The 24572-nt window shown below is 35.8% G+C and overlaps 1 protein-coding gene, 1 long non-coding RNA gene and 2 pseudogenes across 3 annotated transcripts in view; 2 read left to right on the top strand and 2 right to left on the bottom strand.

Annotated features, from left to right (window-relative positions):
• The window catches only part of LOC148723231 (uncharacterized), an 87930-nt pseudogene extending 63595 nt beyond the window's left edge, over nt 1-24335 (top strand). The window contains exons 16-21 of the transcript XR_015992062.1: nt 20080-20168; nt 21220-21456; nt 21804-22114; nt 22398-22537; nt 22938-23058; nt 24123-24335. The product of XR_015992062.1 is annotated as an uncharacterized LOC148723231 (transcript). The remainder of the gene's footprint in view (nt 1-20079; nt 20169-21219; nt 21457-21803; nt 22115-22397; nt 22538-22937; nt 23059-24122) is intronic.
• LOC148723234 (uncharacterized) lies at nt 6649-9984 on the top strand. Its single transcript, XM_088733930.1, has 2 exons — nt 6649-7028; nt 8715-9984. Exon 2 carries the CDS (start codon nt 8796-8798, stop codon nt 9909-9911), a length of 1116 nt encoding a protein of 371 aa, XP_088590056.1. The 5' UTR covers nt 6649-7028; nt 8715-8795; the 3' UTR covers nt 9912-9984.
• Nucleotides 11406-13150, bottom strand: LOC148723233 (uncharacterized; annotated as a pseudogene).
• Nucleotides 14741-18758, bottom strand: LOC148723232 (uncharacterized). The gene is made up of 3 exons (XR_015991906.1): nt 18392-18758; nt 17021-17285; nt 14741-16091 (listed from the first exon to the last, which is right to left on the bottom strand). It is a non-coding gene; the product is annotated as an uncharacterized LOC148723232 (long non-coding RNA).
• Nucleotides 24336-24572: the final 237 nt, after the last annotated feature.

Here is a 24572-nt window from a genome sequence, read left to right as displayed (position 1 = left end):
TTTAATTATTATAATCCAACAAAAGGTTCATCTTATATTGAATTACCACCAGAATTAAAGAATCCTAAAAAACTTCTGAATAATTTACAAAACAAGGATAATGAATGTTTTCGTTGGTGTCATATTCCACATTTGAATCCACAAGAAAAGTATCCCCAAAGGATTAAAAAAGTTGATAAAGAGTTTGTTGAGCAATTAAATTATTCAGGAATTGAATTTCCAGTCAAACTAAGTCGAATAAATAAAATAGAAAAGCAAAGTAAAATAAACGTAAATGCATTTGGATGTGACAATCAACAAGATATCCCTTTATGTTAGTAAAGAAAGAAATGAAGATCATTTGAATCTTGTATTGATAACAAATGAACACGATTCACATTATGTTTTAATAAAAGATTTCAACAGATTTATGTGTGATATAACAAAACATAATAGTATAAAGCATTTTTGTTATTATTTTTTTCAATATTTCAGTTCTGAAAGAGTTTTAAATGATCATAAAGATAATCGTCTTAATATAAATGGAGCTCAGGCTGTTAAAATGCCAACTAAAGACAGTAAAATTGAAATTTAATAATTATCATAAACAATTACCAGTTCCATTTGTTAATTATGCTGACTTTGAAGCTATTACAGAGAAAATTCATGGATATAAGCCTTCTGATAAAAAATCTTTTACTCATTATAGGTTATAAAATTGTTTGTTGTTATGATGATAAATACACAAAACCAATTAAAACATATCGGGGTGAAAAAGCTGTTTATAAATTTGTGGAAAAAATGATGGAAGAAATAAAATATTGCAAGAGTGTCATCGAATCAAAATTCAACAAAACACTAAAAATGAGAAAAGAGGATGAAGAGCAATTTAAAAATGCCGATAAATGTCGTATCTGTGAAAAGACATATACTGAAAAAGATACTCGCGTGAGAGATTATTGTCACGTGACTGGTTCGTACAGAGGTTCTGCACACCAAGATTGTAATATTAATTTTCATATAAATGAGAAAATACCTGTAGTCTTTCATAATTTGAGAGGATATGATTCTCATTTTATAATGCAAGAGATTGGTGAAATTGTTAAGAACAATAAATACACAATTAAAAAAGGAGAAGAGTGTCTAACGAATATAAATGCTATTCCAAATAACTTAGAAAAATATATGACTTTCATGCTTGGAAATCATCTCAAATTCATTGATAGCTTTCAATTTATCAGCTAAAGTCTTGATAAGTAAGTGAATAACCTTCCCAAAGAATCTTTTAAATATACATTAGAGCAATTTAAGAATGAGAAATTTGATTTGATGACTAAAAAAGGTGTGTATTCTTATGATCCCATGGATAGTTTTGAAAAATTCAATGAGACAAATTCACCTACTAAAGATGAATTTTACATCATACTGAATAATGAACATATCTCTCATGATGAATATAAACATGCTCAAACTGTGTGGGAAACTTTAAAGTTCAAATCAATGGGAGAATATCATTATCTGTACTTGAAGTCTGACATATTGTTGTTGGCTGATGTTTTTGAAAATTTCAGAAAAACTTCTCCTCAATGTTATAAATTAGACCCATGCCATTATTTTACAAGTCCTGGCTTATCTTGGGACGCAATGTTAAAAATGAAAAATATTAAAATTGAATTAATGACTAAAATTGATATGTATCAATTCATTGAAAAAGGAATGAGAGGTGGAATGAGTTACATTGCAAATCTTTATTCTAAAGCGAATAATAAAAATATGAAAGATTATGATGAAAATGATGAATCAAAATATATTACGTATCTTGACGCTAATAATTTATACGGTTGGGCAATGACACGAGATCTACCCACAGGAGGATTTAAATGGCTTTCAGAAAAGAAATTGAATGAAACAAATACTGGTGCTTATTATGAAACAAGTCGAAAGGATTGATTTTAGAAGTTGATTTAGAATATCCTGATGAATTACATGATTTACATAATGATTATCCACTCGGGCATGAGAAAATGACAGTCAAATCAGAAATGCTTTCAGATTATTGTAAAAAAAAATGGCTGAGAAACTCAATATATCAACAGGATTAGTATCAAAACTGATCCTCACACTGTCGAACAAAGAGAAATACGTTTTACATCATCAAAATTTAAATTTAGATACACAACTTGGAATGAAATTAAAAAAGGTACACAGAGCACTTGAATTCAAACAAATCACCATGGTTGAAAATATATATTGATTTTAATACACAAAAGAGAACTCAAGCTAAAAATGCTTTTGAGAAAGTTTTTCAAATTTAAGAATAATTCTGTATTCGGAAAGACAATGGAGAAGTGGAGAAATCGTCTCGATGTGAGATTAGTTAAAGATAGAAAAAAACTGAGAAAATTAGTCTCTAAACCAAGTTTTGTATCAAGTAAATCATTTAATGAAAGTTTAGTTGCCGTGCATAAGATAAAAGAAACATTAAATTTAAATAGGCCTGCTTATGTTGGAATGTGTATTTTAGATCTTTCAAAAAACATAAACAACAAAGCTCATAAACATTATTATGATTGGAGATTTAATTAAAATATATAAAGAAATATTTTTTCTGTACATCATATATATAGATACAAATGACTGAAGTATTGCTTTGTAATATAGATTCTGAAATAACGATTTTAAGTAAATTGATAGAGGTGAAATAAAATAAATGCAAAGATTTATATAGCTGGATGAAACTTAAAAAATCAAAACTTGATTTCTTAATAAAATGCAAAAGTGATTTCAAAGAAAATTTAATATTTAAATTAAGTTTTAGACTTGAACTTGAAAAAAAACTTGGATTAGACGTAAATCAGAAATTACTAAAATGAGTAAAGAGATGGATTTGTGTGAAGAAATGAAAAAAACTATTTAAAATTTTTTTGTAAGTAAATATATAGATGGACATAACAGAAGAAGAAAAGAAAGAATTAATCCGTTTTCTTGATTTAGAATTGAGACTGAAAAATGAATTGTTACGAATTGAAAGAAAGGAATGTAAGGAATTAAATGCTAGTATAAAGGAAATCAGGTTAAGAATTGAAGTATTGTTAAATTGTGAAGGTAATTCAGCAATGAATGATTTAATGGATGATTTTATGAAAGAGTCGAGTTATTATGACTTAGAATATGCTAAAAATCAAAATTGAAGAGGACAAAATAATTATATGAAGAAATAAAAATATAATTTTGCAAAGAATAAAACAATCTAGTTTACGATTTCATCATAATCTGAGGATATCAAAGTTTTGATTTTTAGTTTTTTATATTTTTCCATTGTCTCTTTTTGTTTTTTACTTATTTGAAATATTCTAGTTGGTTGTTTTAATTCAATACCAAATATTTTATTAGCAAACAATGATAAAATATCAGGCTGGCCAGCTGTGTATCCTTTATTGAAAGCATCAATTTATTTAGATGAGGTATCTTGTAATTCACCTAAGCCGGGAATTATTGTACATGAGTCTTCATAATACTTTTTTATAAGACCGATAACTTTGTAATGAAGTGTCTTTTCACTGTCTTTCATGATCATATTTTTGTTTTCTTTGTTGAACATTTTATATCGACCGGTTTTTCTAATTGATGGAACTACTTCACTTGTGATCCATTTTTTGAATTTTTTAGCTTCATCTTTTTCACTTCGTAAAATCAAAGTATAAAAACCTGATTCATTAATTAATTTAATTTTTTTATTTTGTTCATTTTTACTAGTCTCAGGTAAAAGGTATCGATTTGATACCTTTGCTCTAAGGATGGTTTTTTTCAATTTATCATCTTCATCGACATGTTTCTTTTTAATTTTGATACCCTAGAACATCACAAATATCTTTACCAACAAACCAAGGATTATTTTTTTCATCAATTAGAACTTGAATCCATCCAATTTGTGAATTATTAAAATTACGGGAGGTCATTTCCATTGCTATATATTTAAAATATATTTTAATTTTTTAAATAGCTTGTAAATCCTTTAGAGGAATCCAGCTGTTGAAATCATCATCATAACCTTTCTATTTAAGCAGGGCCTTTTAATTTTTGTAATCTCTCTTTACAACTTTATCAATTCTAAATATTTCTTGTTTAGTTTTCAATACTTCAAGCTAATAGAAACTTCCTTTAATTTTTTCATTATTCAAATCCCGTAATTGACAGGTAATTAAATCCGTGTATTGTATTTTATCAATAGTGAATATCTCTTCTGTCCAATTTGGTGTATAGCCTTTATCAAACAACTGTCTTTTGTATTTTGATATACGAACCTTATCACCAATTTTGTATTCAGGTTTTTGTTTAAATGAATTGATATCACCATATAGGTTGAAATAAACCATTCCATCATTCTTTTCATCAGGGGTTTCGACAGGAGTCATTTTAATTGAATTGTATTTGGTACTATTTTATTGACCTAGTATTTTTGGTAAAATGCCGAGATATTGAGTGTTACCTTGGATAGTGAATTGTTTCCACATTTTGTTTTTAATCGTTCTATTCCACGTTCGACAACATATGATTTCTCTTCGTTTTAAGTTGAATATAATTTGACATCATTTTTATTCAACAATTCTTCAACATGTTTATTATAAAATTCCTTACCTTTGTCAGTCCACAAGAACTCTGGCTTTCCTCCTTCTTTAAATATGGTTTTAAATGCTTGGCTTATGGATTCACCCTTTTCATCTTTCAAGGGTTTAATCCAACCATATTTACTGAATGCATCAATAACCATAAAAAGATATCGATAACCTTAATTCCATTTACTGAATTTCTGCATTTCAACCAAGTCTGCTGCCCAAATTTCATCGATGTGATTCACGATTATACGCCCCGAGTAAAGTTACGCTTGATTGGTTTATGTAATCCATCTGCTAATTTCACTTTCCAATTTACTTCACTCGACGGCTTTTTCCGTTTTTTGACTTCTTTTTTTTTTACACCGAGACCTAATTTTTGTTTGGTATTGATCAAGAATCGAGCTGTTTGTCCCCATTCTGGCATCTCTCTATAAGGTCTTTGATCTAATGAGTTAACCATTTGACGATCACAGTCACCTTTGTTTCTTCCCATATCATAACATATATCATGATAAGCGGCTATTTCATCCACTTTGTCATAAGGCTTAACATTCCATTTTGTAACCTAACCAGTGTTTTTATCATAAACTAATTGTTGATCGAGTGGATTGCAAGGTCCCATATATTTATATTGAAAAGGAGTCCATCGTCCTTTTTAATTTTTGGTAACTTACCAATTGCTTTCTGAATATCGATTTTACCTCCTTTGTAAAGTGGATTAGTTGGATCATAAACACCTTGAGGTGAATACATTTCCATTGGATACCATTGTGAATAATCAATATTACCACCACTTATCTTTTTACTCAAATCATTTTTAAAGCTGTCAAGCGCTAGATCAAGATATTTATTTGCTGTTTTTTTATTTTATTCTTAACATAATCTGATTTGATAGCTTTTGCAGCACCTTTTCGAGCAAGATAAGCTCCACTGTTGTCTAATCCTTTTAGAACCATTTCACCAACTTCAATGAATGTTTCCTACATCAAACAATGCTCCACCTGATTTATTTGTAATGAAGTTAGTTTTGGTTATACCACATTCAGCACAAGTGCACTTTAACATCAATCTACCATTTTTAGCTAGTTCATATCTTTCACTTCCAGGGGCACATTCTGTAACTTTTTTATGCTTTACACAATACGTCTTCATACGTAAATATGTTATATTATCTATGCAACTTAATGATTCTGTTTCGTCATTGGTCATTGGTCGCTACGGAGTCACGTGAGAAGGCGCACAAGCCTGGGAAGATCAGTTGTGTACGATCCCTTGGGAAGGTCGGACGATGTTTGCTCAACACTGAGAAAACTAGATGACTGCCGAAAATATGAGTGGAAGGGACCCCCTTTCACCGGTAGAAGAAGAAAATTTACTTTCTGAAGAAAACGAGACAGCGAATTTTTCGCATCGGGGTACAGACAAAGTGCTTGCTGATGTATTGTCGGCCATGACCCAAATTAGTTCTACCATGCCGTCCATGGAAAACGCAATGAAACTGTTAGCTGGCGCACTAGAAGACCATGCTACACCATCAAAAAAGAGGAGAACATCTCCTACAACTAATACCAGGAGTGATAGTGGAGATTCCGACCCTGAGAAGTCAGATTCTGAGGAACTTAATTTCCCACCCAATGGCGACCCGCCAAAACTGGGCAGCTCTGACGCATTGCTCAATGAAATTGCTCAAGACTTAGAGTCGGATGAGCAAACTGACCCAAAAGTCGCTCAGAAATTGGCGGATATTGTCAATAAGCGATGGGGTTCTAAGTTAGAGGAAGCCAAATTAAAAGGAAAATTGGCGAAATACAATCGACCCGATAATTGCGAGAAATTAACTGTGCCAAAGGTCAACCCCGAGATCTGGAATAAGCTGAAGCACGTGACCAGCAGCGCAGATTTACGCCTTGTCAACATGCAGAAAGTACTTGTCAAAGTCGGTAGTGCAATCGCTAAGTCGACTGACACACTGTTGGCTATCCGTGCAGATCCTGAGAAGACTTCAGCGTCGGCTCTTACTGAGAAATTGGGGAAATTAATCACGCATAATGCTGACGCTCTGGCATTGTTAGGCCATGTAAACATGGACCTATCATATCGTCGACGCGACGTCATCAAACCAAACTTAAATAACGAATATTCCTCGTTGTGTGGCTCTCAAGTACCCATCACGGGTTTATTGTTTGGAGATGAGCTGCAATCTCAGCTCAACAATATCAAAGCAACTAACAAAATTGGCCATGCGACTACTACAAAGCCATATTATCGCAACCATAGCGATGGCTGAAAGGGCAAATCTTCTCACTCAAATGGAAAGCCTTTTTTAGGGAAGAGGGGCCGATCTTACCGGCCACACAACCACAATTCCTACAAACCACGGGCAACCGAGAAGAAATCCAGCCAGTGAAATGCTCTGATATCCCAACAAACAAGGTAAATATGTTACAGTTCCTTGAGCACAAGGCGCACTGCTTTAAAGCAGGGGGGCTGGGAGAATATTATTATCAGAGGCAGGCCTTAACCTCAGACCCTGAGATATTGCAAATGATACTAGGCCAGCCAATCGAGTTTACCAGAACTCCATATCAAAGAGTAGTCCCCAAAGAGAAGAAAATCCTTGATTTAGACAAACAACATGTCATTGATACTGAAATAGCTGAACTCCTTGCTAAGGGTGTTATTACCCCAAGTAGCCATGAAAAAGGGGAATATATCTCTCCTATTTTCACTAGGGCCAAAAAAGATGGTTCTTTCAGAGTAATTTTAAATCTCAAGTGTTTAAACATTCATGTACAATACCACCATTTGAAAATGGACTCACTTAATACTGTTTTACAAATGGTAAAACCTGGGTGCTTTAGGGCATCCATAGATTTAAAGGATGCATATTATTCTGTGCCTATTGCCACTGCAGACCAAAAATACCTGAAGTTTCAGTGGCGTGGAAAACTGTATAAATATGTTTGCTTTCCAAATGGATTGGCATTTTGCCCCAGGAAGTTTACTAAATTATTAAAACCAGTATATTCACATTTGAGACAGCTGGGACACCTTTCAGCAAGTCATATCGATGACTCATATCTCCAGGGTGATGACTATGATGACTGTGAAAGAAATGTTTGGGATACTGTCAGATTATTTGATTCCCTTGGGTTTACTGTCCACCCTGAAAAGTCGTCCTTTGTTCCACAACATCGAATCACCTTCATGGGGTTTATCATTGACTCAATCACAATGAAAGTTTATCCAACTTCTGAGAAGACCGAAAAGATCATTCATACCTGTCAAGGGCTGTTGGAGTGTCCGCACCCTACAGTAAGAGAGATGGCCTCAACCCTTGGGTTCCTCATATCAAGTTTTCCAGCAGCAAGGCTAGGGCCTTTACATTTTAGGTCACTGGACTTGGACAAAACTGAGGCCTTGGGCCCAAACAAGGTCAACTTTGATGCATTTATGCAACTGTCTGAGTTGTCTTGCAGTGATTTGCAGTGGTGCATAAACTCAACAAGGTCATTATACAACCCTATAAGCCTTCCTCAGCCAGAGGCCACTTTATACACAGATGCAAGTAAAGAGAGCTGGGGAGGAGTACTCAATAATGCAAAGATTGGGGGACCTTGGACTCCAGAAGAGGCCTCTAATCACATAAATTATCTTGAAATGCTTGCAGTGCTATTTTCTCTCAAGGCATTTTATATAGAGTTATCAGGAAAGCATGCACTTGTACGAATTGATAATATGACTGCTGTGTCAGAGTTAGGTAAAATGGGCACAAGCCATTCCATAAAGCGAAATGATTTAACCCGTACGCTCTGGGAGTGGTGCCTTGACAATAACATGTGGTTAACCACAAGTCATATCCCAGGGAAAGAGAATACACTAGCTGATGCAGAGTCCAGGAAATCTAGGAAAGAAACTGAATGAACTCTAGACAGAAAAATTTTTCACGCAGCCGTTAAGAAACTTCATGTTGAGCCTCAGATTGACCTATTTGCATCTAGGCTTAATTACCAGCTAAGACCATTTGTTGCCTACCAACCAGACCCTGAAGCAATGGCTATTAATGCCTTTTCAATTTCTTAGAAACCTTGTGTTTTTTACGCCTTTCTTCCTTTTTAGTATCATCCCAAAAGTGTTACAGAAAATTCAAGCAGAGTAGACCACAGGACTGTTAGTTGTGCCGTGCTGGCCAACTCAGCCATGGTGGCCATTGGTGATGAGACTGTTGGTTCAGGAACCCCTTGTGCTCCCCAAGAAGAAACACACCTTATTTCTACCTCAACAGCCAGACTTGGTGCATCTACTATAACAGAAGCTCACACTTCTGATATGACACTTGTCAGGAAATCACTTGAAGGCAGAGGGCTATCGGAATCAGTTACCTCACTCATCCTACAGTCTTGGAGAAAGGGCACCAAACAACAATATAAAACATTCATCACTAAATGGGAACAATACTGTTGTCAAAGGAAGATTAATCCCTTTTCAGCAACTATAGAACATGGGATTAGTTTCTTGGCAGAACTTTACCACACAGGGATTGGATACAGTGCCCTCAACACTGCACGGTGTGCTTTGTCTACTGTTTGTTCTACATCAGAGCATTACACTTTTGGACAGCATCCCCTAGTCTGTCGTTTCCTCAAAGGACTTTTTGAGTGCAGACCCTCTCTCCCAAGGTACCAAGAAACTTGGGATGTCACGGTGGTATTAGACTATCTAGCTAAACTTGGGCCACCTGTGAAACTTAGTTTTAAGAACTTGACTTTGGAAGTGGTTATGTTGATGGCGTTGCTTTCGGGACAGCGTCGCCAGACTCTGCACACATTATCAATTGATTATATGCAAATAAGTTCTGAAAAGGCTGTGTTTTCCATTAACTCATTGTTAAAAACTTCCAGACCAGGTAAACATTTAGCTTGTATTGAGTTTCAGGCATATGCACCAGATGTAAGTCTTTGTATTGTAAAGCATCTTCAGCAATATCTGAAGCACACAGAAACTCTTCGAGGTAATGTAAAGCAGCTTCTTATTAGTTACTCTAAGCCTTATAAAGCTGTTTCCCCTGATACAATAAGCAGATGGATTAAGGTTACACTGGTTGATGCTGGAATTGACACTTCGAAGTACAGTGCACACAGCACTCGATTAGCATCTACATCTGCAGCAAAAGCAAACAGCATATCTATCGCCACAATTATGAAAAGTGCGGGGTGGTCCCAGGAGTCCACATTTACTAAGTTTTACAACAAACCAGTGGAACCTCGAGAGAATTTCGGAACTGAGCTCCTTAAAGCTGAATGTAGGGACACCTAAGATAGTGTCTTATATTTGTATGTTTTGATGGCTAAGAGAGAATGTTATTAAAGCAGGTTCATATTGCTATAAATCATTGTTATGTTTGAGTTCGCACTCACACTGCTTTAAAATCTCACGTGACTCCGCAGCGACCAATGACCAATGACGAAACAGAATACCTAAATTAAACGAGGCTTACCTGTAAGGTGAAGTTTGATTGGGATTCTGTGAGTCATTGGTCGGGAGCGAAGGAGTCATGTGCCCACCCATGTGTTATTAACCCGCCCATGACTGGGTGTAAGTGCTCACATCTGTTAAAGACTGATCTTCCCAGGCTCGTGCGCCTTCTCACATGACTCCTTCGCTCCCGAGAAATGACTCACAGAATCCCAATCAAACTTCACCTTACAGGTAAGCCTCGTTTAATTTAGGTATTTTTAACGAATTTAGTTTTAGTTATACCACATTCAGCACAAGTATACTTTAACATCATTCTGCCATTTTTAATTGGCTCATATTTTTCACTTCCTCGAACTCATTCTGTTTGTTTCTTCTGCTTCACGCAGTAAGTCTTCATATATATAAATTATATCATTCTTCTGAAATAATTTTCAATGAATTTTTCGTTTTTGATTGTATCATTTATATCAAACACTTTAAGAAGATCTCCATATGATTTATCTTTTTTAATTTCATTCAAGAAATACAAACAGTAATAACCACAAGTTGATTTTTTTAATGTTTTGAATTTGATTGTCTTGAAATAAGAGAATTAAATTTTCATTTTTAGCATGATTAACCAATTCTTGAAAAGGAGGCATTCCAAATGAATCAAAATAATTAATCACATTGTTTTCAACAAAAGTTGTTACCCAATGTGAACCAGACATGTATGATGGATGAAGATTGTAAATGAAAAGAGCTTGTTTAAGATTATACAGTATTTTTTTATCTCTGCTTAAAACATCATTAATTGGTATTTTAAGATATTCACACCATTTGAGAAGATCAAAATTTGTCATAGGAATTGTTTTATGAAATTTTGGTTTTACAAGATGTCTCCTATTATTGGAATTGAGTTGAACGGACTGTTTCGTCCTAGAAGAAGGCCCTGTCCTTTTGTTTGAGGTTTTTTTTTTACCTCTGCCAATTTGACCATTTGGCCAATTACCTATGAATGGAGGAGGTATTTGAGGCATGTGAGCACCTAATCTTGGAGCACCCCAACCATCTGATCTTGGAGCACCTAATTCTGGAGCACCTTTTCCAGAAATCATATTCTAGAAAATTTCAATAGCCATTGGAATACCAATTGAAGCAAGAATAGTCCAAAGAGCTCCTCCTTTTTGTGTCTTTGTTGGTGTTAAAATCACTTGTTGGCCATTATGTAAAGCCTCTATGACATGATTTTTTGGTTTCTTTGTCAATAAATCTCTTGTTTGAAGTAATAGTTCTGACCTTTCAGGTGGAATATAATATCTTACATTTTTGACTGACACTTATTCTTTGACAGGTTTTCCTCTTCACTAATTGCTTTAACCAATTGAGATGCACCTTCTGATGCTAATCCTCCTAAAGTAGAAAGTCCTAATGTTTTTCCAATAGTTGGTAACAGAGGTCTTGCTAAACTGAAAATGCCTGTTAAAAGACTTCCTCCAATTTGATTTCTAATATTTGATTCAGATAGTTTTATATCCATACCTTTTTTTTAATTTACGATTTTTATCCAACCGTTTAGCAACAGTTTGAGAAACATGAAGCGTGTCATTACCTGTTAAAGCCTTTGCTGATAATCTGAGCGTGATTGTTTCTCTTTTATGGTAAGCTCTGCTTAGATTTTTTTCTGACTCGGTGATAGTTTAACGTTAATTTTAAATAACTTTGTCGTCATATCTTATATCTTATACGTTATATAATTTCAAATAATCATAAAACGTATTTAAAATATAAAAATAGGGAAAATTATCTTACTGATCTGCCTCAGAAATTGATTTAAACGATTAACAATTCATTTCCAACTTGGTTTATCATCAATTCTTTCTCATATAGCACAACAGTATTAACTGTAAAAGCACTATCAGCTGCTTCTTGTGCATTAAGTTTGTATCTGAAAATAAGCTTTTTAGGATCATTTGTAACCTTTTCAGGTTGGGCAGTTAGATCGAAATAATTAACTCCGAAAAGAGAATCAAAATTATTCATATTAAGCTGTGTTCCTGAATTATAATCATTTTGCCGCATTGTGTATTTCATTAAATCGTCAGATATATTCATTTTGGAGTCACTGTCATATTCTACTTCAGGATAAAATGTATTAGCTCCATATTCTATATGACAAGTTGAAAGATAAGAGCCATTTCCTCGATCAGCATGAATATTGAAAGTGTCATATTCATAAAGATTCGTTTCTTGATTATTATCTTTTTCACGTTGAAGAAATACAGAAACATGCTTTACATTGTCAATGGTTGGGCTTATCTGAAAAACTCCTGTCAACCTTGTGGTAGGTGATTGTTCAAACATTTCTTGTTTACAAGTCCATCTATTGACTTTATCGAATTTTGACAGAAACTGTTGATAAAGACTGGCCTTAGGAGTCAACCTTGGAACCCATAAATAGAAACGATCAATAACAACACGACCATCATCAGCAGCAGCTGCTTTATGAATCAGATCTAAGTCACTTGAAATATTTACAGTAAATTGTAATTGCATGGGTGGTCGCGTTTGATCCTCAAGCTCTTCAAAAAATGAATAACGGTTGAGAGCAATCTTCACGTTGACATTATTATTTCCAGTTGTTAACAATCGTCGAGCTTCAAATCCACTGTTTTGATTAGCATTAGCTATTCTGTGGTCTGTGTCAAGGTACCAAAAACTATTTTTAGCAACACTTCTTGAGTAATCATGATTGTATTCAAGCAAATTCTTCAAACTCAATACTTTGTTAAGATTATCAGTGTCGTAAATGATTTTACCTCCACTTTTGATAGTCATGTGATTGATCAATGAATGAGAACCATTAAGCACTGTCACACGATCTGCTCCATAAGCAGTACCATCAGAAGCTTTTGAAGCTCAAATTAGACCTCAAAATAAGCATTATACCAATCGAAAAAACTACTTCGGTCGTTGATGCTGAATTTATAACCACTTTTAGATTGTGCCTGACCATTGGCCGGTAGGCGAATAACTTCATCTAGTTGAAATCTTGTCATTTCATTTCGTTATACAAAATCACTGGTTCTGAATGCCATTATAATTATAAGTTAGATTATTTTATCGTCCACTTTCACTTATCAAACGATTTAAAATCATATCTGTTGATTCATTCTTCTTGTTTTTTGGTTCTCTTTTTTTAATCTCTATCGGATTCATTGGTGACATTTTTAGTGCAGTTTTTTTTAATTCCATGTAATTTTTTCATGACATAATCACCAGATTTTTGAGAATCACCTTTTTTATTTCCACGTAATTTTTTCATTATGTAATCACCATAGTTTTGAGAAACAGCTTTTCCAAGACGTTCTCTAGTATGTGAAACACCACCATTAAGAACTTTTTTAGCAAATGGTTCGGCAACATTTTTAAATACGGCAGATGCCACATTTTTTATTGGTCTCATTAAATTATCGAATATTATACCAGAACCCTTATGTTTATAAACAAAATGACCCAATTTTGGATGATAGATCTTCTTCAATTCAATGATTCTTCGTTTACCGTCAGTGATATAGATGCGAATTCTTGATATTCTCTTTCTGTTGACTGGACTATAAGTTACTCTGTTTGGTTCAAGAGTGAAACTATGCTATGGTTTGAGTACGCTTGGACTAAAGCTGTAGATTAGGTCTGTTTCTTGACCATCTACCATACTCTGATCAATGAGATCACAATGAATGTTTATAAGATCAGTGTCTTGTGATAAATTGGGCATCTTTGGACCAACATTAGTTTGACAGAATATTTCACTCTTTCAAAATTTTCACTGTATCAAACATTGCAAAAAACTATCAATGATTTCTCACAAATTGATATATCAAGTATCAAACCAAGACAGAGTCAGACTATCCTACCTCCGGTTCATTTTAATGCAAGAAACAAACAAATCAAATATGTTGACGATCCAACCGATGACAACGATTGTTCAACCAAAATATATGTTGATGACCACATTTCTCGTGGTGTTAGCAGTCGACTGAGTAATGATCTCAGGTATATTATGTATGATCCCGGTCAATTCAGGGAGGAAGATGATATTTCTGGGCAAAAACTGGCTGATAATGGTGACTTTCATGAATTTAATAATCGTGTAAAACCATTTAAACTTAAATTGGACACTAATAAAGGTTATTATTCATCACGGTTTGGAATTAACATGTACAGTGCCGTGAAATCAGAATATACAATTGCCATTGAATTATGGTGGAAATCAAATAAGATCGATCAAAATACATTACGTTTAAGTGCTATAAGCTTTGGCGAGACAGTCTCGAGACAACTGATTAATCGATTTTCAAACCATGTTAGAAGTATTGTTCATATACAAAATGGACTGATGCAATACCTAATTATTTAATGGTTGACGGTGTGATGAAAAACAAATGAGGTCAGGTATATGATCAGAACTTAGATATTTGGGTAGTTGTTTACGGTTCTAAAGGTTATCACAATGACTTTCCAGTTAAAGATGTTTGGGATAAACTGTATAGTATAGTTCATAAAGATTTTATATATTTCAATGCACCACTAACGATTCGTCAACCAAAAATACCAACCAGCCCAGTCACAAAGTATTATGTAGATGAAACAACAAAAAAATATGGTATAGAGATTTATTAGCTCATAATAACTCTTCACAAGTATTAATACTTCCTCAGACCACACCAGCAAAGTCCATCAAAGTTCTGATTCAGATTTCACAGTCGATCCAAAAGACAAAACTGGTATAATCATAAAAAATGCTGGATTATACACAATAACAGTCAGTGATGGTTTCAATTCTCCAATAGCTGGATTTTAAATTTCAAATTGAATAAAAATGCATTCACAGCTACTCATCATATAAAAATGCCAATTATAAAAACTACAGGTTGGACTAATCTAACATTCACCATTAATTTATACTTTCAAAATAACACAACTTTAAAAATTGATGCAAGTCCCTTACATATAGAATTAGATGGAAAGCCTAATTACGGTTATTTCATTATGACGAAACTAGATTAATATATCTAAATATATATGAAACAAAGAAGTATATTCAATTGGAATCACATATCAGACAAACTAGCTAAAGACCAAATCGATGAATTAAAAACTTTATATAAATTCTATCACAAGAAATATTGAACATTTAAAATAATGCATAAAATCATGAATAGGAAACATATCATTGGTCAAGTAACATCTGTTGTTTTGGTTGCTACTGGAACCATCGTTGGTGGTGTAACACTAAACCGAATTATCCTTGGTATTGTGTCTGGATCTGGAATAGTATTAAAAACCTTCTGGGAATTAAAGAATTATATTAAAAATATCGGGATGTGCAAGTTTGCTTTCACGTCCTATGAAAATATATTAACTGAATTGACATCATGTTTAAGAGGGCTTCAATTTGATGATCAAGTGTTTTTAAATCATGTCAAAGTCATTGATGAATTGATAATAGATATGTGCCCATTAGCAGACAAATGTTCTAAAAAATACAATTCTAAATTTTCTGATTAAGACAGAAGTAAACGCTCAAGCTGAGAAAACGTTGAAGTGCGAAGCTCAATTACTGTTTACCGAGATAATTATGATCTTTTTAAGTCCACAAAGAGCAACTACATAAAAAAGAGCGCGTGGGAAGGTATTATGGGAGACTTTCTAAGTTTGCGAAGTGGCGCTGGTGTAGACTCGACCAAAACATCGGCGCAAATCAAAGAGAAATGGCGCTCGTTGTTTGACAAGTAAAAGGCTGTAAAAGACACCAACAAGAAAACAGAACAGGATCGTAAAACGTTTGAGTTCAATGATGAAATCGATCACTTCTTTTCAGGATCGGATCAGGTCGGTCACTCCAAGACTCGTCAAAGAAACTAATGTCCATTCGAAGGGAAAAGATTTCCCGCCGGATCACGATTGCGATGTTTATCGAAGAATCCTCACACAGCAAAAACAATGGACGAATCTATACAGAGGAGGACGATTCCTCTAATAAAAAATGTGGAGAAAGAATCCTCATACAATGAAATAAATGAATATAAAATAAAATTACCGAGGACGAATCCCCGAAGCAATAAAATATAAGACCATATTAATGTGTAAAAACTCATGACTGTACTTTTATTGTGAGTTGTGGGAGGAAGGAAAATTCCAAAATTGCAAAAAAATGTGGAAGGAAAATCTTAAAGCAAGCGCAATGCCCGCAAAATGGTGCCTCTGTAACTACGATATGAATGGTACTGACCCACTAGATGGACGTGAACGCCATCGGGTAAATACAAATCTTTCCCGAGGTGAGAAAAGGCGCTATGGAGCCAACAGAAAACATTGGGGATGGGAGAAAGGACAACCTCGAGATACTGTTGTAGAATCGCAACACGCTTGAAGAAAGAGGCCGCCCCGTGGTGTGAATAGCCACGTGGAATGACGTGGCAAACACAAACGACGCGAACTTTGTATACCTCCAATAAAAGACAAACCAAACTCTCGATCTCAGAGCCAACGACCTCAGGACTTGTATTCACAAGATCGTTGGTTCCAATCTCGAGAATGACAATATCTGGAGCGATCTGTTCGACCACGTCCGCCAACACCGCGTAACTGAACAGACGCAGTCCCCGCAACTTTAAAATTGCTATGGACCCGATGGTCAAACTGGGATCTTAAATCGCATTCGAGACGCCTGACCGATGGAATCCCGGTGGACATAACAATGAGGGATCAAACGAACGAGCTGCAACTGCGATGGAACCCAGTGGACATAACGATGAGGGAGCAAACGAACGACCTGCAACTGAGAGCCATACGTGCAAAAGTGATCCCGAATAATTTAAATTGAAACGCAATACGCGATTATAAACAGTTGGCAAATGAAACCGGTCAAAAATCCCGGAGACGATAAAAGACTGAGAGCTTACCTCTTAATAAAATCGAGCGATGGAAGCTCACTCCTCCGGCGAGTCAAAGAATGATGCAATGACACGATAGCAACAGATTGTGCAAAGCCGACCTTTAGTCTTAGAGGGTCATGCATTGAATTTAACCCCGAGACCTCTCAGCACATGCCCGGATGTTGTCACGCAACCAGTACCACGACAAGACAATAAAACATTAGATTGCCAGGGGAAAAAAACATAAAAATTCCGTTCGCCTGCAAACATTTCATTCATGTCTCTGACATTCCTGTAAAGAGATCAAATTTCCTCTCTTATTAGAAATTACTGCAGAGTCAAAAACCAAGGCATGTAGTAAATAAACGATTGGAATGAACGCTTTAGCGTTGCCATTTACACCTGTTGAAAATTGAACTACAAAAACCTACACTTCTTCAAAATTGCAAAACTGTAATCGTCGAAAAAAGTTTGATATCACACCGTTCAATTTTTTCGGAAGTGAAGATGAGTTTTAGGCAACATGAAAGGAAGAAATAAGAAAAATATTTTCTTTCCTCAAGACAAAATAATTCATTTCCAAAATGAAGATCTTTCAAGGTGAATTTCAAGTGTCAAAAACCAAACAATGCGTCTGACCGCTTAACTTGAACTTAAAAGGATTTTATTGATATAGCTTAGTTGTTCGAAAACATTTTCAAGCCTTCACTGATGTCGTGGGTCAACTTCTGGCAAAATTATACCACTTATAATCTCTCTTCTTGATGTTAACATCTCTTATTAACGCACTCTGCGTTAACTCAAAACCTGTTTCCCTCTCACATTTTCCCTTCTCCAGCTTTATTTCGTTACCTGACTGAAATCTGATTCTGAATTTGTGTAAGCGACATTTAAACAAAAGACTTCTTCTAATATCATCACGATTTTTATCAATGCTTTCAATGAATTGAAACTGAGGTGACAAATAGTAGCAGCTGTTCGACTATTTATTTTGTTCTCAATGTGAACGTCACATAAACTGATCGCCAAGCGAAACGAAATTAGCCACCGGAAAATTTCTAACGACCGAAATGGAAAATTAAGAAAAGAATAAATGATTGGAATCCATTGACCTCAACTGAGGAAACAGTTAGTGATGGAATTTGGTAGATAAATGTACTGCTAAACTCAGAGACGCGGAAACATAACCAGATGGTTCGCTGTTGTTTTAGGAGCTTTTTCCTGTTCCTTCTAAGCAACATAGAGAAGACCAAGAAATCATATGGTCAAACACACGCATTACACCATTAAAATGCGGAACTACTTCTTCGTTTCAAACGAAATCTGTCAAAGATGAAATAACACTCACAATCAGACATGATAAATATTTAACAAGTACGCTCCGCGCTTACTGCTTACTTCGACTGAAGGAGAGATCTTGGACATACAGAGGCACAGCAACGAACTGGGCAGTCTTCCGGGAGTTGATGGTTTTAAATACGATCAGATGTATTCAGCATGTTTCTCAATGGATTGTATGTAAGCCTCACTAAATTTGATGATTTCGCTTAGTTGCAAAGTCAAGTTAATTGCTATCCGTCGATTCAAAAGCCGAGCAGCAATTAACAGAACTTCTTTAGTTGAAATTCACAGTTAGAGGACAAGCTCAGACTAACAGGTGCTCGTGGTCTGTCAATCTATCACAGCAAGTTTATTTGTTTCATAGAAACAAAAACAAAGACGAAGTCTCTGCTTAAATCATGTTTCTAAAGCGAATAACTTGATTCGTAACGCCTTTTCGCCGGCTGCGGGCATTAATACATAGGCTAGGGGAGATTTCAAAGGCGGCAAACATCTCTCAGTGAGTGATTTTTTGACCAATAACTTTCCATAAACACTTTGAGAACTCAAATCACTTTGAAATGCAGCATTACATGAAAGGATATTTTCTGTTTTTATTTTGAGGATGCAGAAGTCCCTTACCTTTTATTCCTATTTCAATTACAGTCCAAGGGAGGTATTTGAACTTGAACTCCATTTGTAGAGACGGATCTATGAGGCCGCCGCTCGACCTTTTATGCCAATTTTAATTTATCGTTGTTTGGAAAAAGAGATAAATGCATCAGGGATTAATTAAACTTACAGAACTCCATAGATCAGGTGATCAAAACATCAAGATAACACCCGTGCAAACAAGTAAAAACATTACATCAGCAATAATTTCCGAGACGTCTCCTATTCAATCTAAAAATGCCACTATAGTGATCATCTGTATATGGTAAAACTCATGTGGGAAACAAAATTGTGGACATTGCCTAAGATTTCACGTTTTCCTGAACAAAGGAAATGATGAATAGTCTTGTTTATGGAAAAAATCTTCACAGTAATCTCGCAACTCATTTCTAGTTTTCTCTTGGAAATGGTTACAAATTTCTAAATACTATCCAAAAAAGTATCAAAATGCTCCAAGCTATAGAGTAGTTGGGATTATGGAAGCTTTTCCTCACCTAAGACTGTAATGATTTTGATTCTTAGACAAGATTTTGCATTAAAGATTCAACACATATGTTTTCGACAGGGAAAACGGCTCTTCTCTCTTTCCTAGTTGGTTGCCTGTTAATTATTTCTGATAGGAGGCTCTTGATAGGAAGCTCTTGGGTTATATAACGTACGGCATTCACGGAAAACAGCTTTAGTGTTTCTGTTATACGGCGGGTTATACCATGGAATGTTCCTTGTAAATTCTGTCTGACGAGCGCTTCGGCGCGAAACTCAGAGTAACAAGAGAATCGATGCGTCCTCTTTGATTCTTCAACTAATATATATATATATATATATATATATATACATATGTGTGTGTGTTTGCCTGAAAGGAATATTGTGTTTAAATAATAAAGAAAAGAACTTTAGATGGTTGCTCGTAGATATGAAGTTTCTCATCTCGTGTTCAACTCGATAACTCACTCGTTCGTTGCGCTTACTCGTGAGCTATCGGGTTGAGCACAACAGGAAAAATTTCATATGTACGCGCGTCCATGTATTATTCTCAATTAAACAATATATTAGCGTTTTTATTGACAAACCCATGATTGAATTTCTTTAAACAGGAAGGTCTACGAAAGGTTTGGCGTGGTGACGTCATTTGCAGGCACTTACAGAGCAGATAAATGGTCTTTGAAAGTATTCTCTTCAAACGGTACCAAACTCATTACCTAACTCAAGAGTTAACAATTTTTCGGTTACCTGGAGGGCTTGGCTCGGAGGATATCGCTAATTAAATTATATGAATTTTTCGGTGTCTGCAAAGAAACTGACATTCCCAATAATTTCTTCAGCTAATTCTCTAATTGAAAGTTCGAAAGGCAGCTCATCCTATTAGTAAAGTTAGGGCAGGTTGACAGGAAGACGGCCTTTAGAAGCTGTTAAAAGTCTATATGTGACAAACGGTAGATACAAGTGAAACAGGCCAAAACGCAACCGTGACCAATTCCCTCTCAAAAATATGAAAACAAAGAGGTGTACACTATAATACCAAATGCTTTAAGTTGCTATCGAACCACTAATAGTATGGTCCGGAATGAGACAAGTTGCTTAGTTACACTTCCCGACCTCACCTGTTATTTTACAACCTTGGTTGTGCGTGTGGTTTTGAATTAAACCTGCGACCTATCACTCACGGTTAACATGGCACAGTTAAACAGGCGGAGGTTGAGCACGTGAGAACATTATTCTTCGACCTAAATGAGAAAAAGATATATATATCTTATTAACCAAGCGTACTGGAAAATTTCGGCCCGAGGTCTTGACAGTACGGACCGAGCGCAGCGAGGTCCGTACAAAAAAGACCGAGGGCCGATGTTCTTCCAGTACGGTCCCGAGCAAGCTTGGTTTATAAGAGATTTATTATACGACTGAAGTTCAAAGGGACACAAGTGTGGTATCACTCGGGACCATTCGGGACAGTGCCCGGTCCAATACCTAGAGAATATTGGACCGGCAATAGAGCATTTTGATTGGTTGATTTTAGTTATTGGCCCTTTGACTGCCCGAGTCGTGTAATAAATATCTTTAGCAGATCACAAAAAAAAACAAAATGAAATTTGGCATCCTCCCGGTTTCGGCTTTGGCTTTTTAAGAATTGCCTTCCAGGTCAGGAGGAGCTGTTGAATAGAAGACGCTTTCACCCGAAAGACCCGATACGGACGGACACGTCATACATTATTTGCTTTTGTCTCCCTCATAAACAGTGTCGGGGTCTAGTATCGTCAAAAGCAGCCCGTCCTCTGCCACTACTTTCATCACCTGTGCCACACCTACCGCCACCACACCGTCTACCTCATCCACAACTGATATACATCGCCAAAAATATTACAAGTGGGCCAGTGGCTATTACTGTTCTGGTCAACATACAAAAATGAAAGCTGCCTGCATCGATGGGTACTGCGTCTGCACTGGCCAAGACTAGGATTATCATACTTGCTTGCGTAAGAAACTTTTTGCCATTTCTGTTTACTATGAAGATTTAAACGTGGATGGCATATGCCAAATCGTGATAACGTCCAAACTACTTGATTTCAAATAATCTTATAAAGAGGGGGGGATTCAGGTCTCAAGTAGCCTAACATCGCTCATTAATGTTATCATTTTAGAATAAACATATTGATACTAAATGATAACAAAGCAGACTGGAATGTTCAGTACCTTTATTAACTAACGTCAACTGTCCTGCTGTTGTTGTGAAAACTCTTTTCTTTCGCCATGTCTTGCCGGGACTTTATTTCGATATCAACATGCGGTTTCGTCCTTTTTGTTCTTATGAATATATCCTCAGCTGCTACAAAAGATTGCAAAATATCAGTGGATGCTAACACAGCCCTTGGAAAACCTCGATATAACAACCAGCTACAGAAGCCTACCTACAGCTGCACGCCTGGCAGCAGCAGCTCCAGTCAGTATGAAGTACACGTATTGTCTGTTTACGAGGTTATCAACAGACGTCCCCCGACCGCTGGTGACGTTACTGTTAACATTTTCAGTGGTGGAAGGTCAGACAGACCTCTTGTACTTGTACTTGCAAGCTACGAACCTATTAAATGGATCCTCAAGTTACCAGCTGACATCACAATAAGTAGGGTGATACTGGTAAGTAAGCAACAGAGACTACTGCCACCCTGTCAACTTTTTTGTTGGAACTTTGATGACCTCGACTTAGAGATCAATACCTACAGAATGACCGTGAAATGCCTCGAAAACTATTCTTCGGATACTTTTCGCTAGTAGTCGTTTCGTCAAGCTGTAAATTGATCATGAAAGTGTTTTTTTTGAGGAAAAACTCCAAGAGCTGAGTTGAATATGATATACAAACTGAAAAAAGGACAGAAGAAGAGTAACTTTATACCTTTGTTCCTTTTTTTTTTTTTTTGAGGTTGCTTACTATGTGGATAAAAGTTCAGTAAGTGGAGACGTGAACCAAGTACATGCGATTGAACGAAAGAGTTACATCAGCTCATGGCCAACAGGATATGGCAGTGATTCAGGCGGTGGAGATACAGTAGTGCTTCACAAGTAAGAAAACAGAAAAGTGCATGATGCGTGTAATATGCCCCGCCTTTCCACACCCTTGAAAACTGATATATAGAGAATCGAAAATGGTGAAACATGTCCTTTAAGCAAGTGTAAAATGACACAAAGAAGTATAGTCTGCAATCTATTGGCTGGACCACTAAAGAAATTATAAAAAATGTCTTTTTTATCAACATATATCTTCAGTTCAAAAAGGAGGAGTTTGTGTGACATCTCCTAACCTCTTTAGTTCCTTCGTCCTTATAAATTTCGGACACTTCTCCTTGGAATGTGACGGACTGACGCGAACCCATCGAAAATATTGTCTTGTTGATCCATTGACTCGCTACAAGCTGATAAAAAGATTAAATTGACAAACTCATGCTTGGATTTCTTTTGATAGGAAGATATACGAAAGGTTTGGTGTGGCGACGTCATTTACAGGCACTTACAAAGCAGATGAATGGTCGCTGAGTTTAACTTCTCAAAGCCATAACAAAAAGACGAAATCCCCTTGTCAAGAGGTTAGTTCTCGTAAGGCTAAAATTAGTTTTAAATTAATGTTAACATTATCGGTTCATAACTTTAGTGATGTAGAGCAAGACTCATCATTATTTTCATTATCACCATTAGCATACGTAAGGACCGGTCATTGTATTTCGCTGGGGTGGGGGAGGGCTGGAGCAATTTTTTGGTTGTCACGATAAAACTCATCTGATTTCCCAGTAAGTTTCTGCAATATTCTTATGACAGTCTATTTTCTATAGTCCTCCTTTATACTCTGTTGACGATGACTGATCCCTCCTAACTTACTTTTTAATAAAATATCCACACGCCCGCGGTACTAAACATGAGTAGGAAAATATATATTATAGAACAAAAATTTACAAATAAACTCACAATAGATAAAAATATTTGCCTTAACATTGCATAGCTGTACAGGCAAGAAACGAGAACGAAGGCGATGCTTCTTAAAAAGTGAACACAAACTGATTGACCCACAGGACTAAATTTTCTACACAAAACCTAACACTGATAACTCGACATAAATTACATAACATTACGCAACGGCACAAAACTCAACCACAACGACAATACAACTAATTAAACGTACAAACATTCACAGTAAATTAACACGTAAATGCAACACAAACAGGAAACGGTATGACAATAATTGAATATATCAACAAAGTTAAAATGGTAAATTGGCCACCGTTACGATTATCAAAGCTGACGTTTCGAGCGTTAGCCCTTCGCTCCGACGAAGGGCTAACGCTCGAAACGTCAGCTTTTGTAATCGTAACGGTGGCCAATTTACCATTTCAACTTTGTTGATATATTCAAATTATTTCGTTACCCCCACCGACGCAGCCCCAAACAGTTTCTTTAGAAACTAGCAGCCTTTGTTCATTGGTATGACAATAAGTTTCGCGATTACAAACCATGTGATCCTTCCCTTAAATCCTCCACCCCCACTCCCTTCACCCATGCGATAAATAATAACTGGTCCCTCATTGGAGCGAAAAATAAAACAACCCGTTTCGTTCCTACTGATTTCTTTTTCTTAAGCTAACATTGTCTTTCACAGGTCGTTGAGAATTTAAGCAAGACAACTGAGATATTGTCTGAAGAAGTAAAGAATCAAAAGATGCAAATCACAGCTCTCGAGAAGCGCGATGAATCATTTTCCCAGAAAATTTCGTTAAGTGAACCCATTTATAGGACCAATAAGAGTTTAGCTAGTATCATTGTGCTGACAGTAATGATAGCTCATTTGGTGTTAAAGACTTTTAACTTTTGAAAAAGCTGTTAAATCAAGGAGCATTCTGCAGCAAATGTTGCAAGTAGCAGCCTGAAAGTTCCAAAAGCGCTGCAAATTTAACAATTTAAGGCCCGTGCGTGCCTTTCCTTACTTAAAAAGAGTGGAAACACTCGCACGCAGTTCTTTCTGATTATATAGTTGTTGTAACTTACCTGTTGCACTGGAATTCTAAACCCATCTCCTAACGGTTTGGTTTGTAATACATTTAATAAAAGC

The sequence above is a fragment of the Stylophora pistillata genome, chromosome 9, assembly GCF_964205215.1.
Source record: "Stylophora pistillata chromosome 9, jaStyPist1.2, whole genome shotgun sequence".
NCBI classification, from domain to species: domain Eukaryota; kingdom Metazoa; phylum Cnidaria; class Anthozoa; order Scleractinia; family Pocilloporidae; genus Stylophora; species Stylophora pistillata.
Note: the sequence above shows the minus strand (reverse complement) of the source record. Positions and strands in the feature narration are given on the sequence as shown.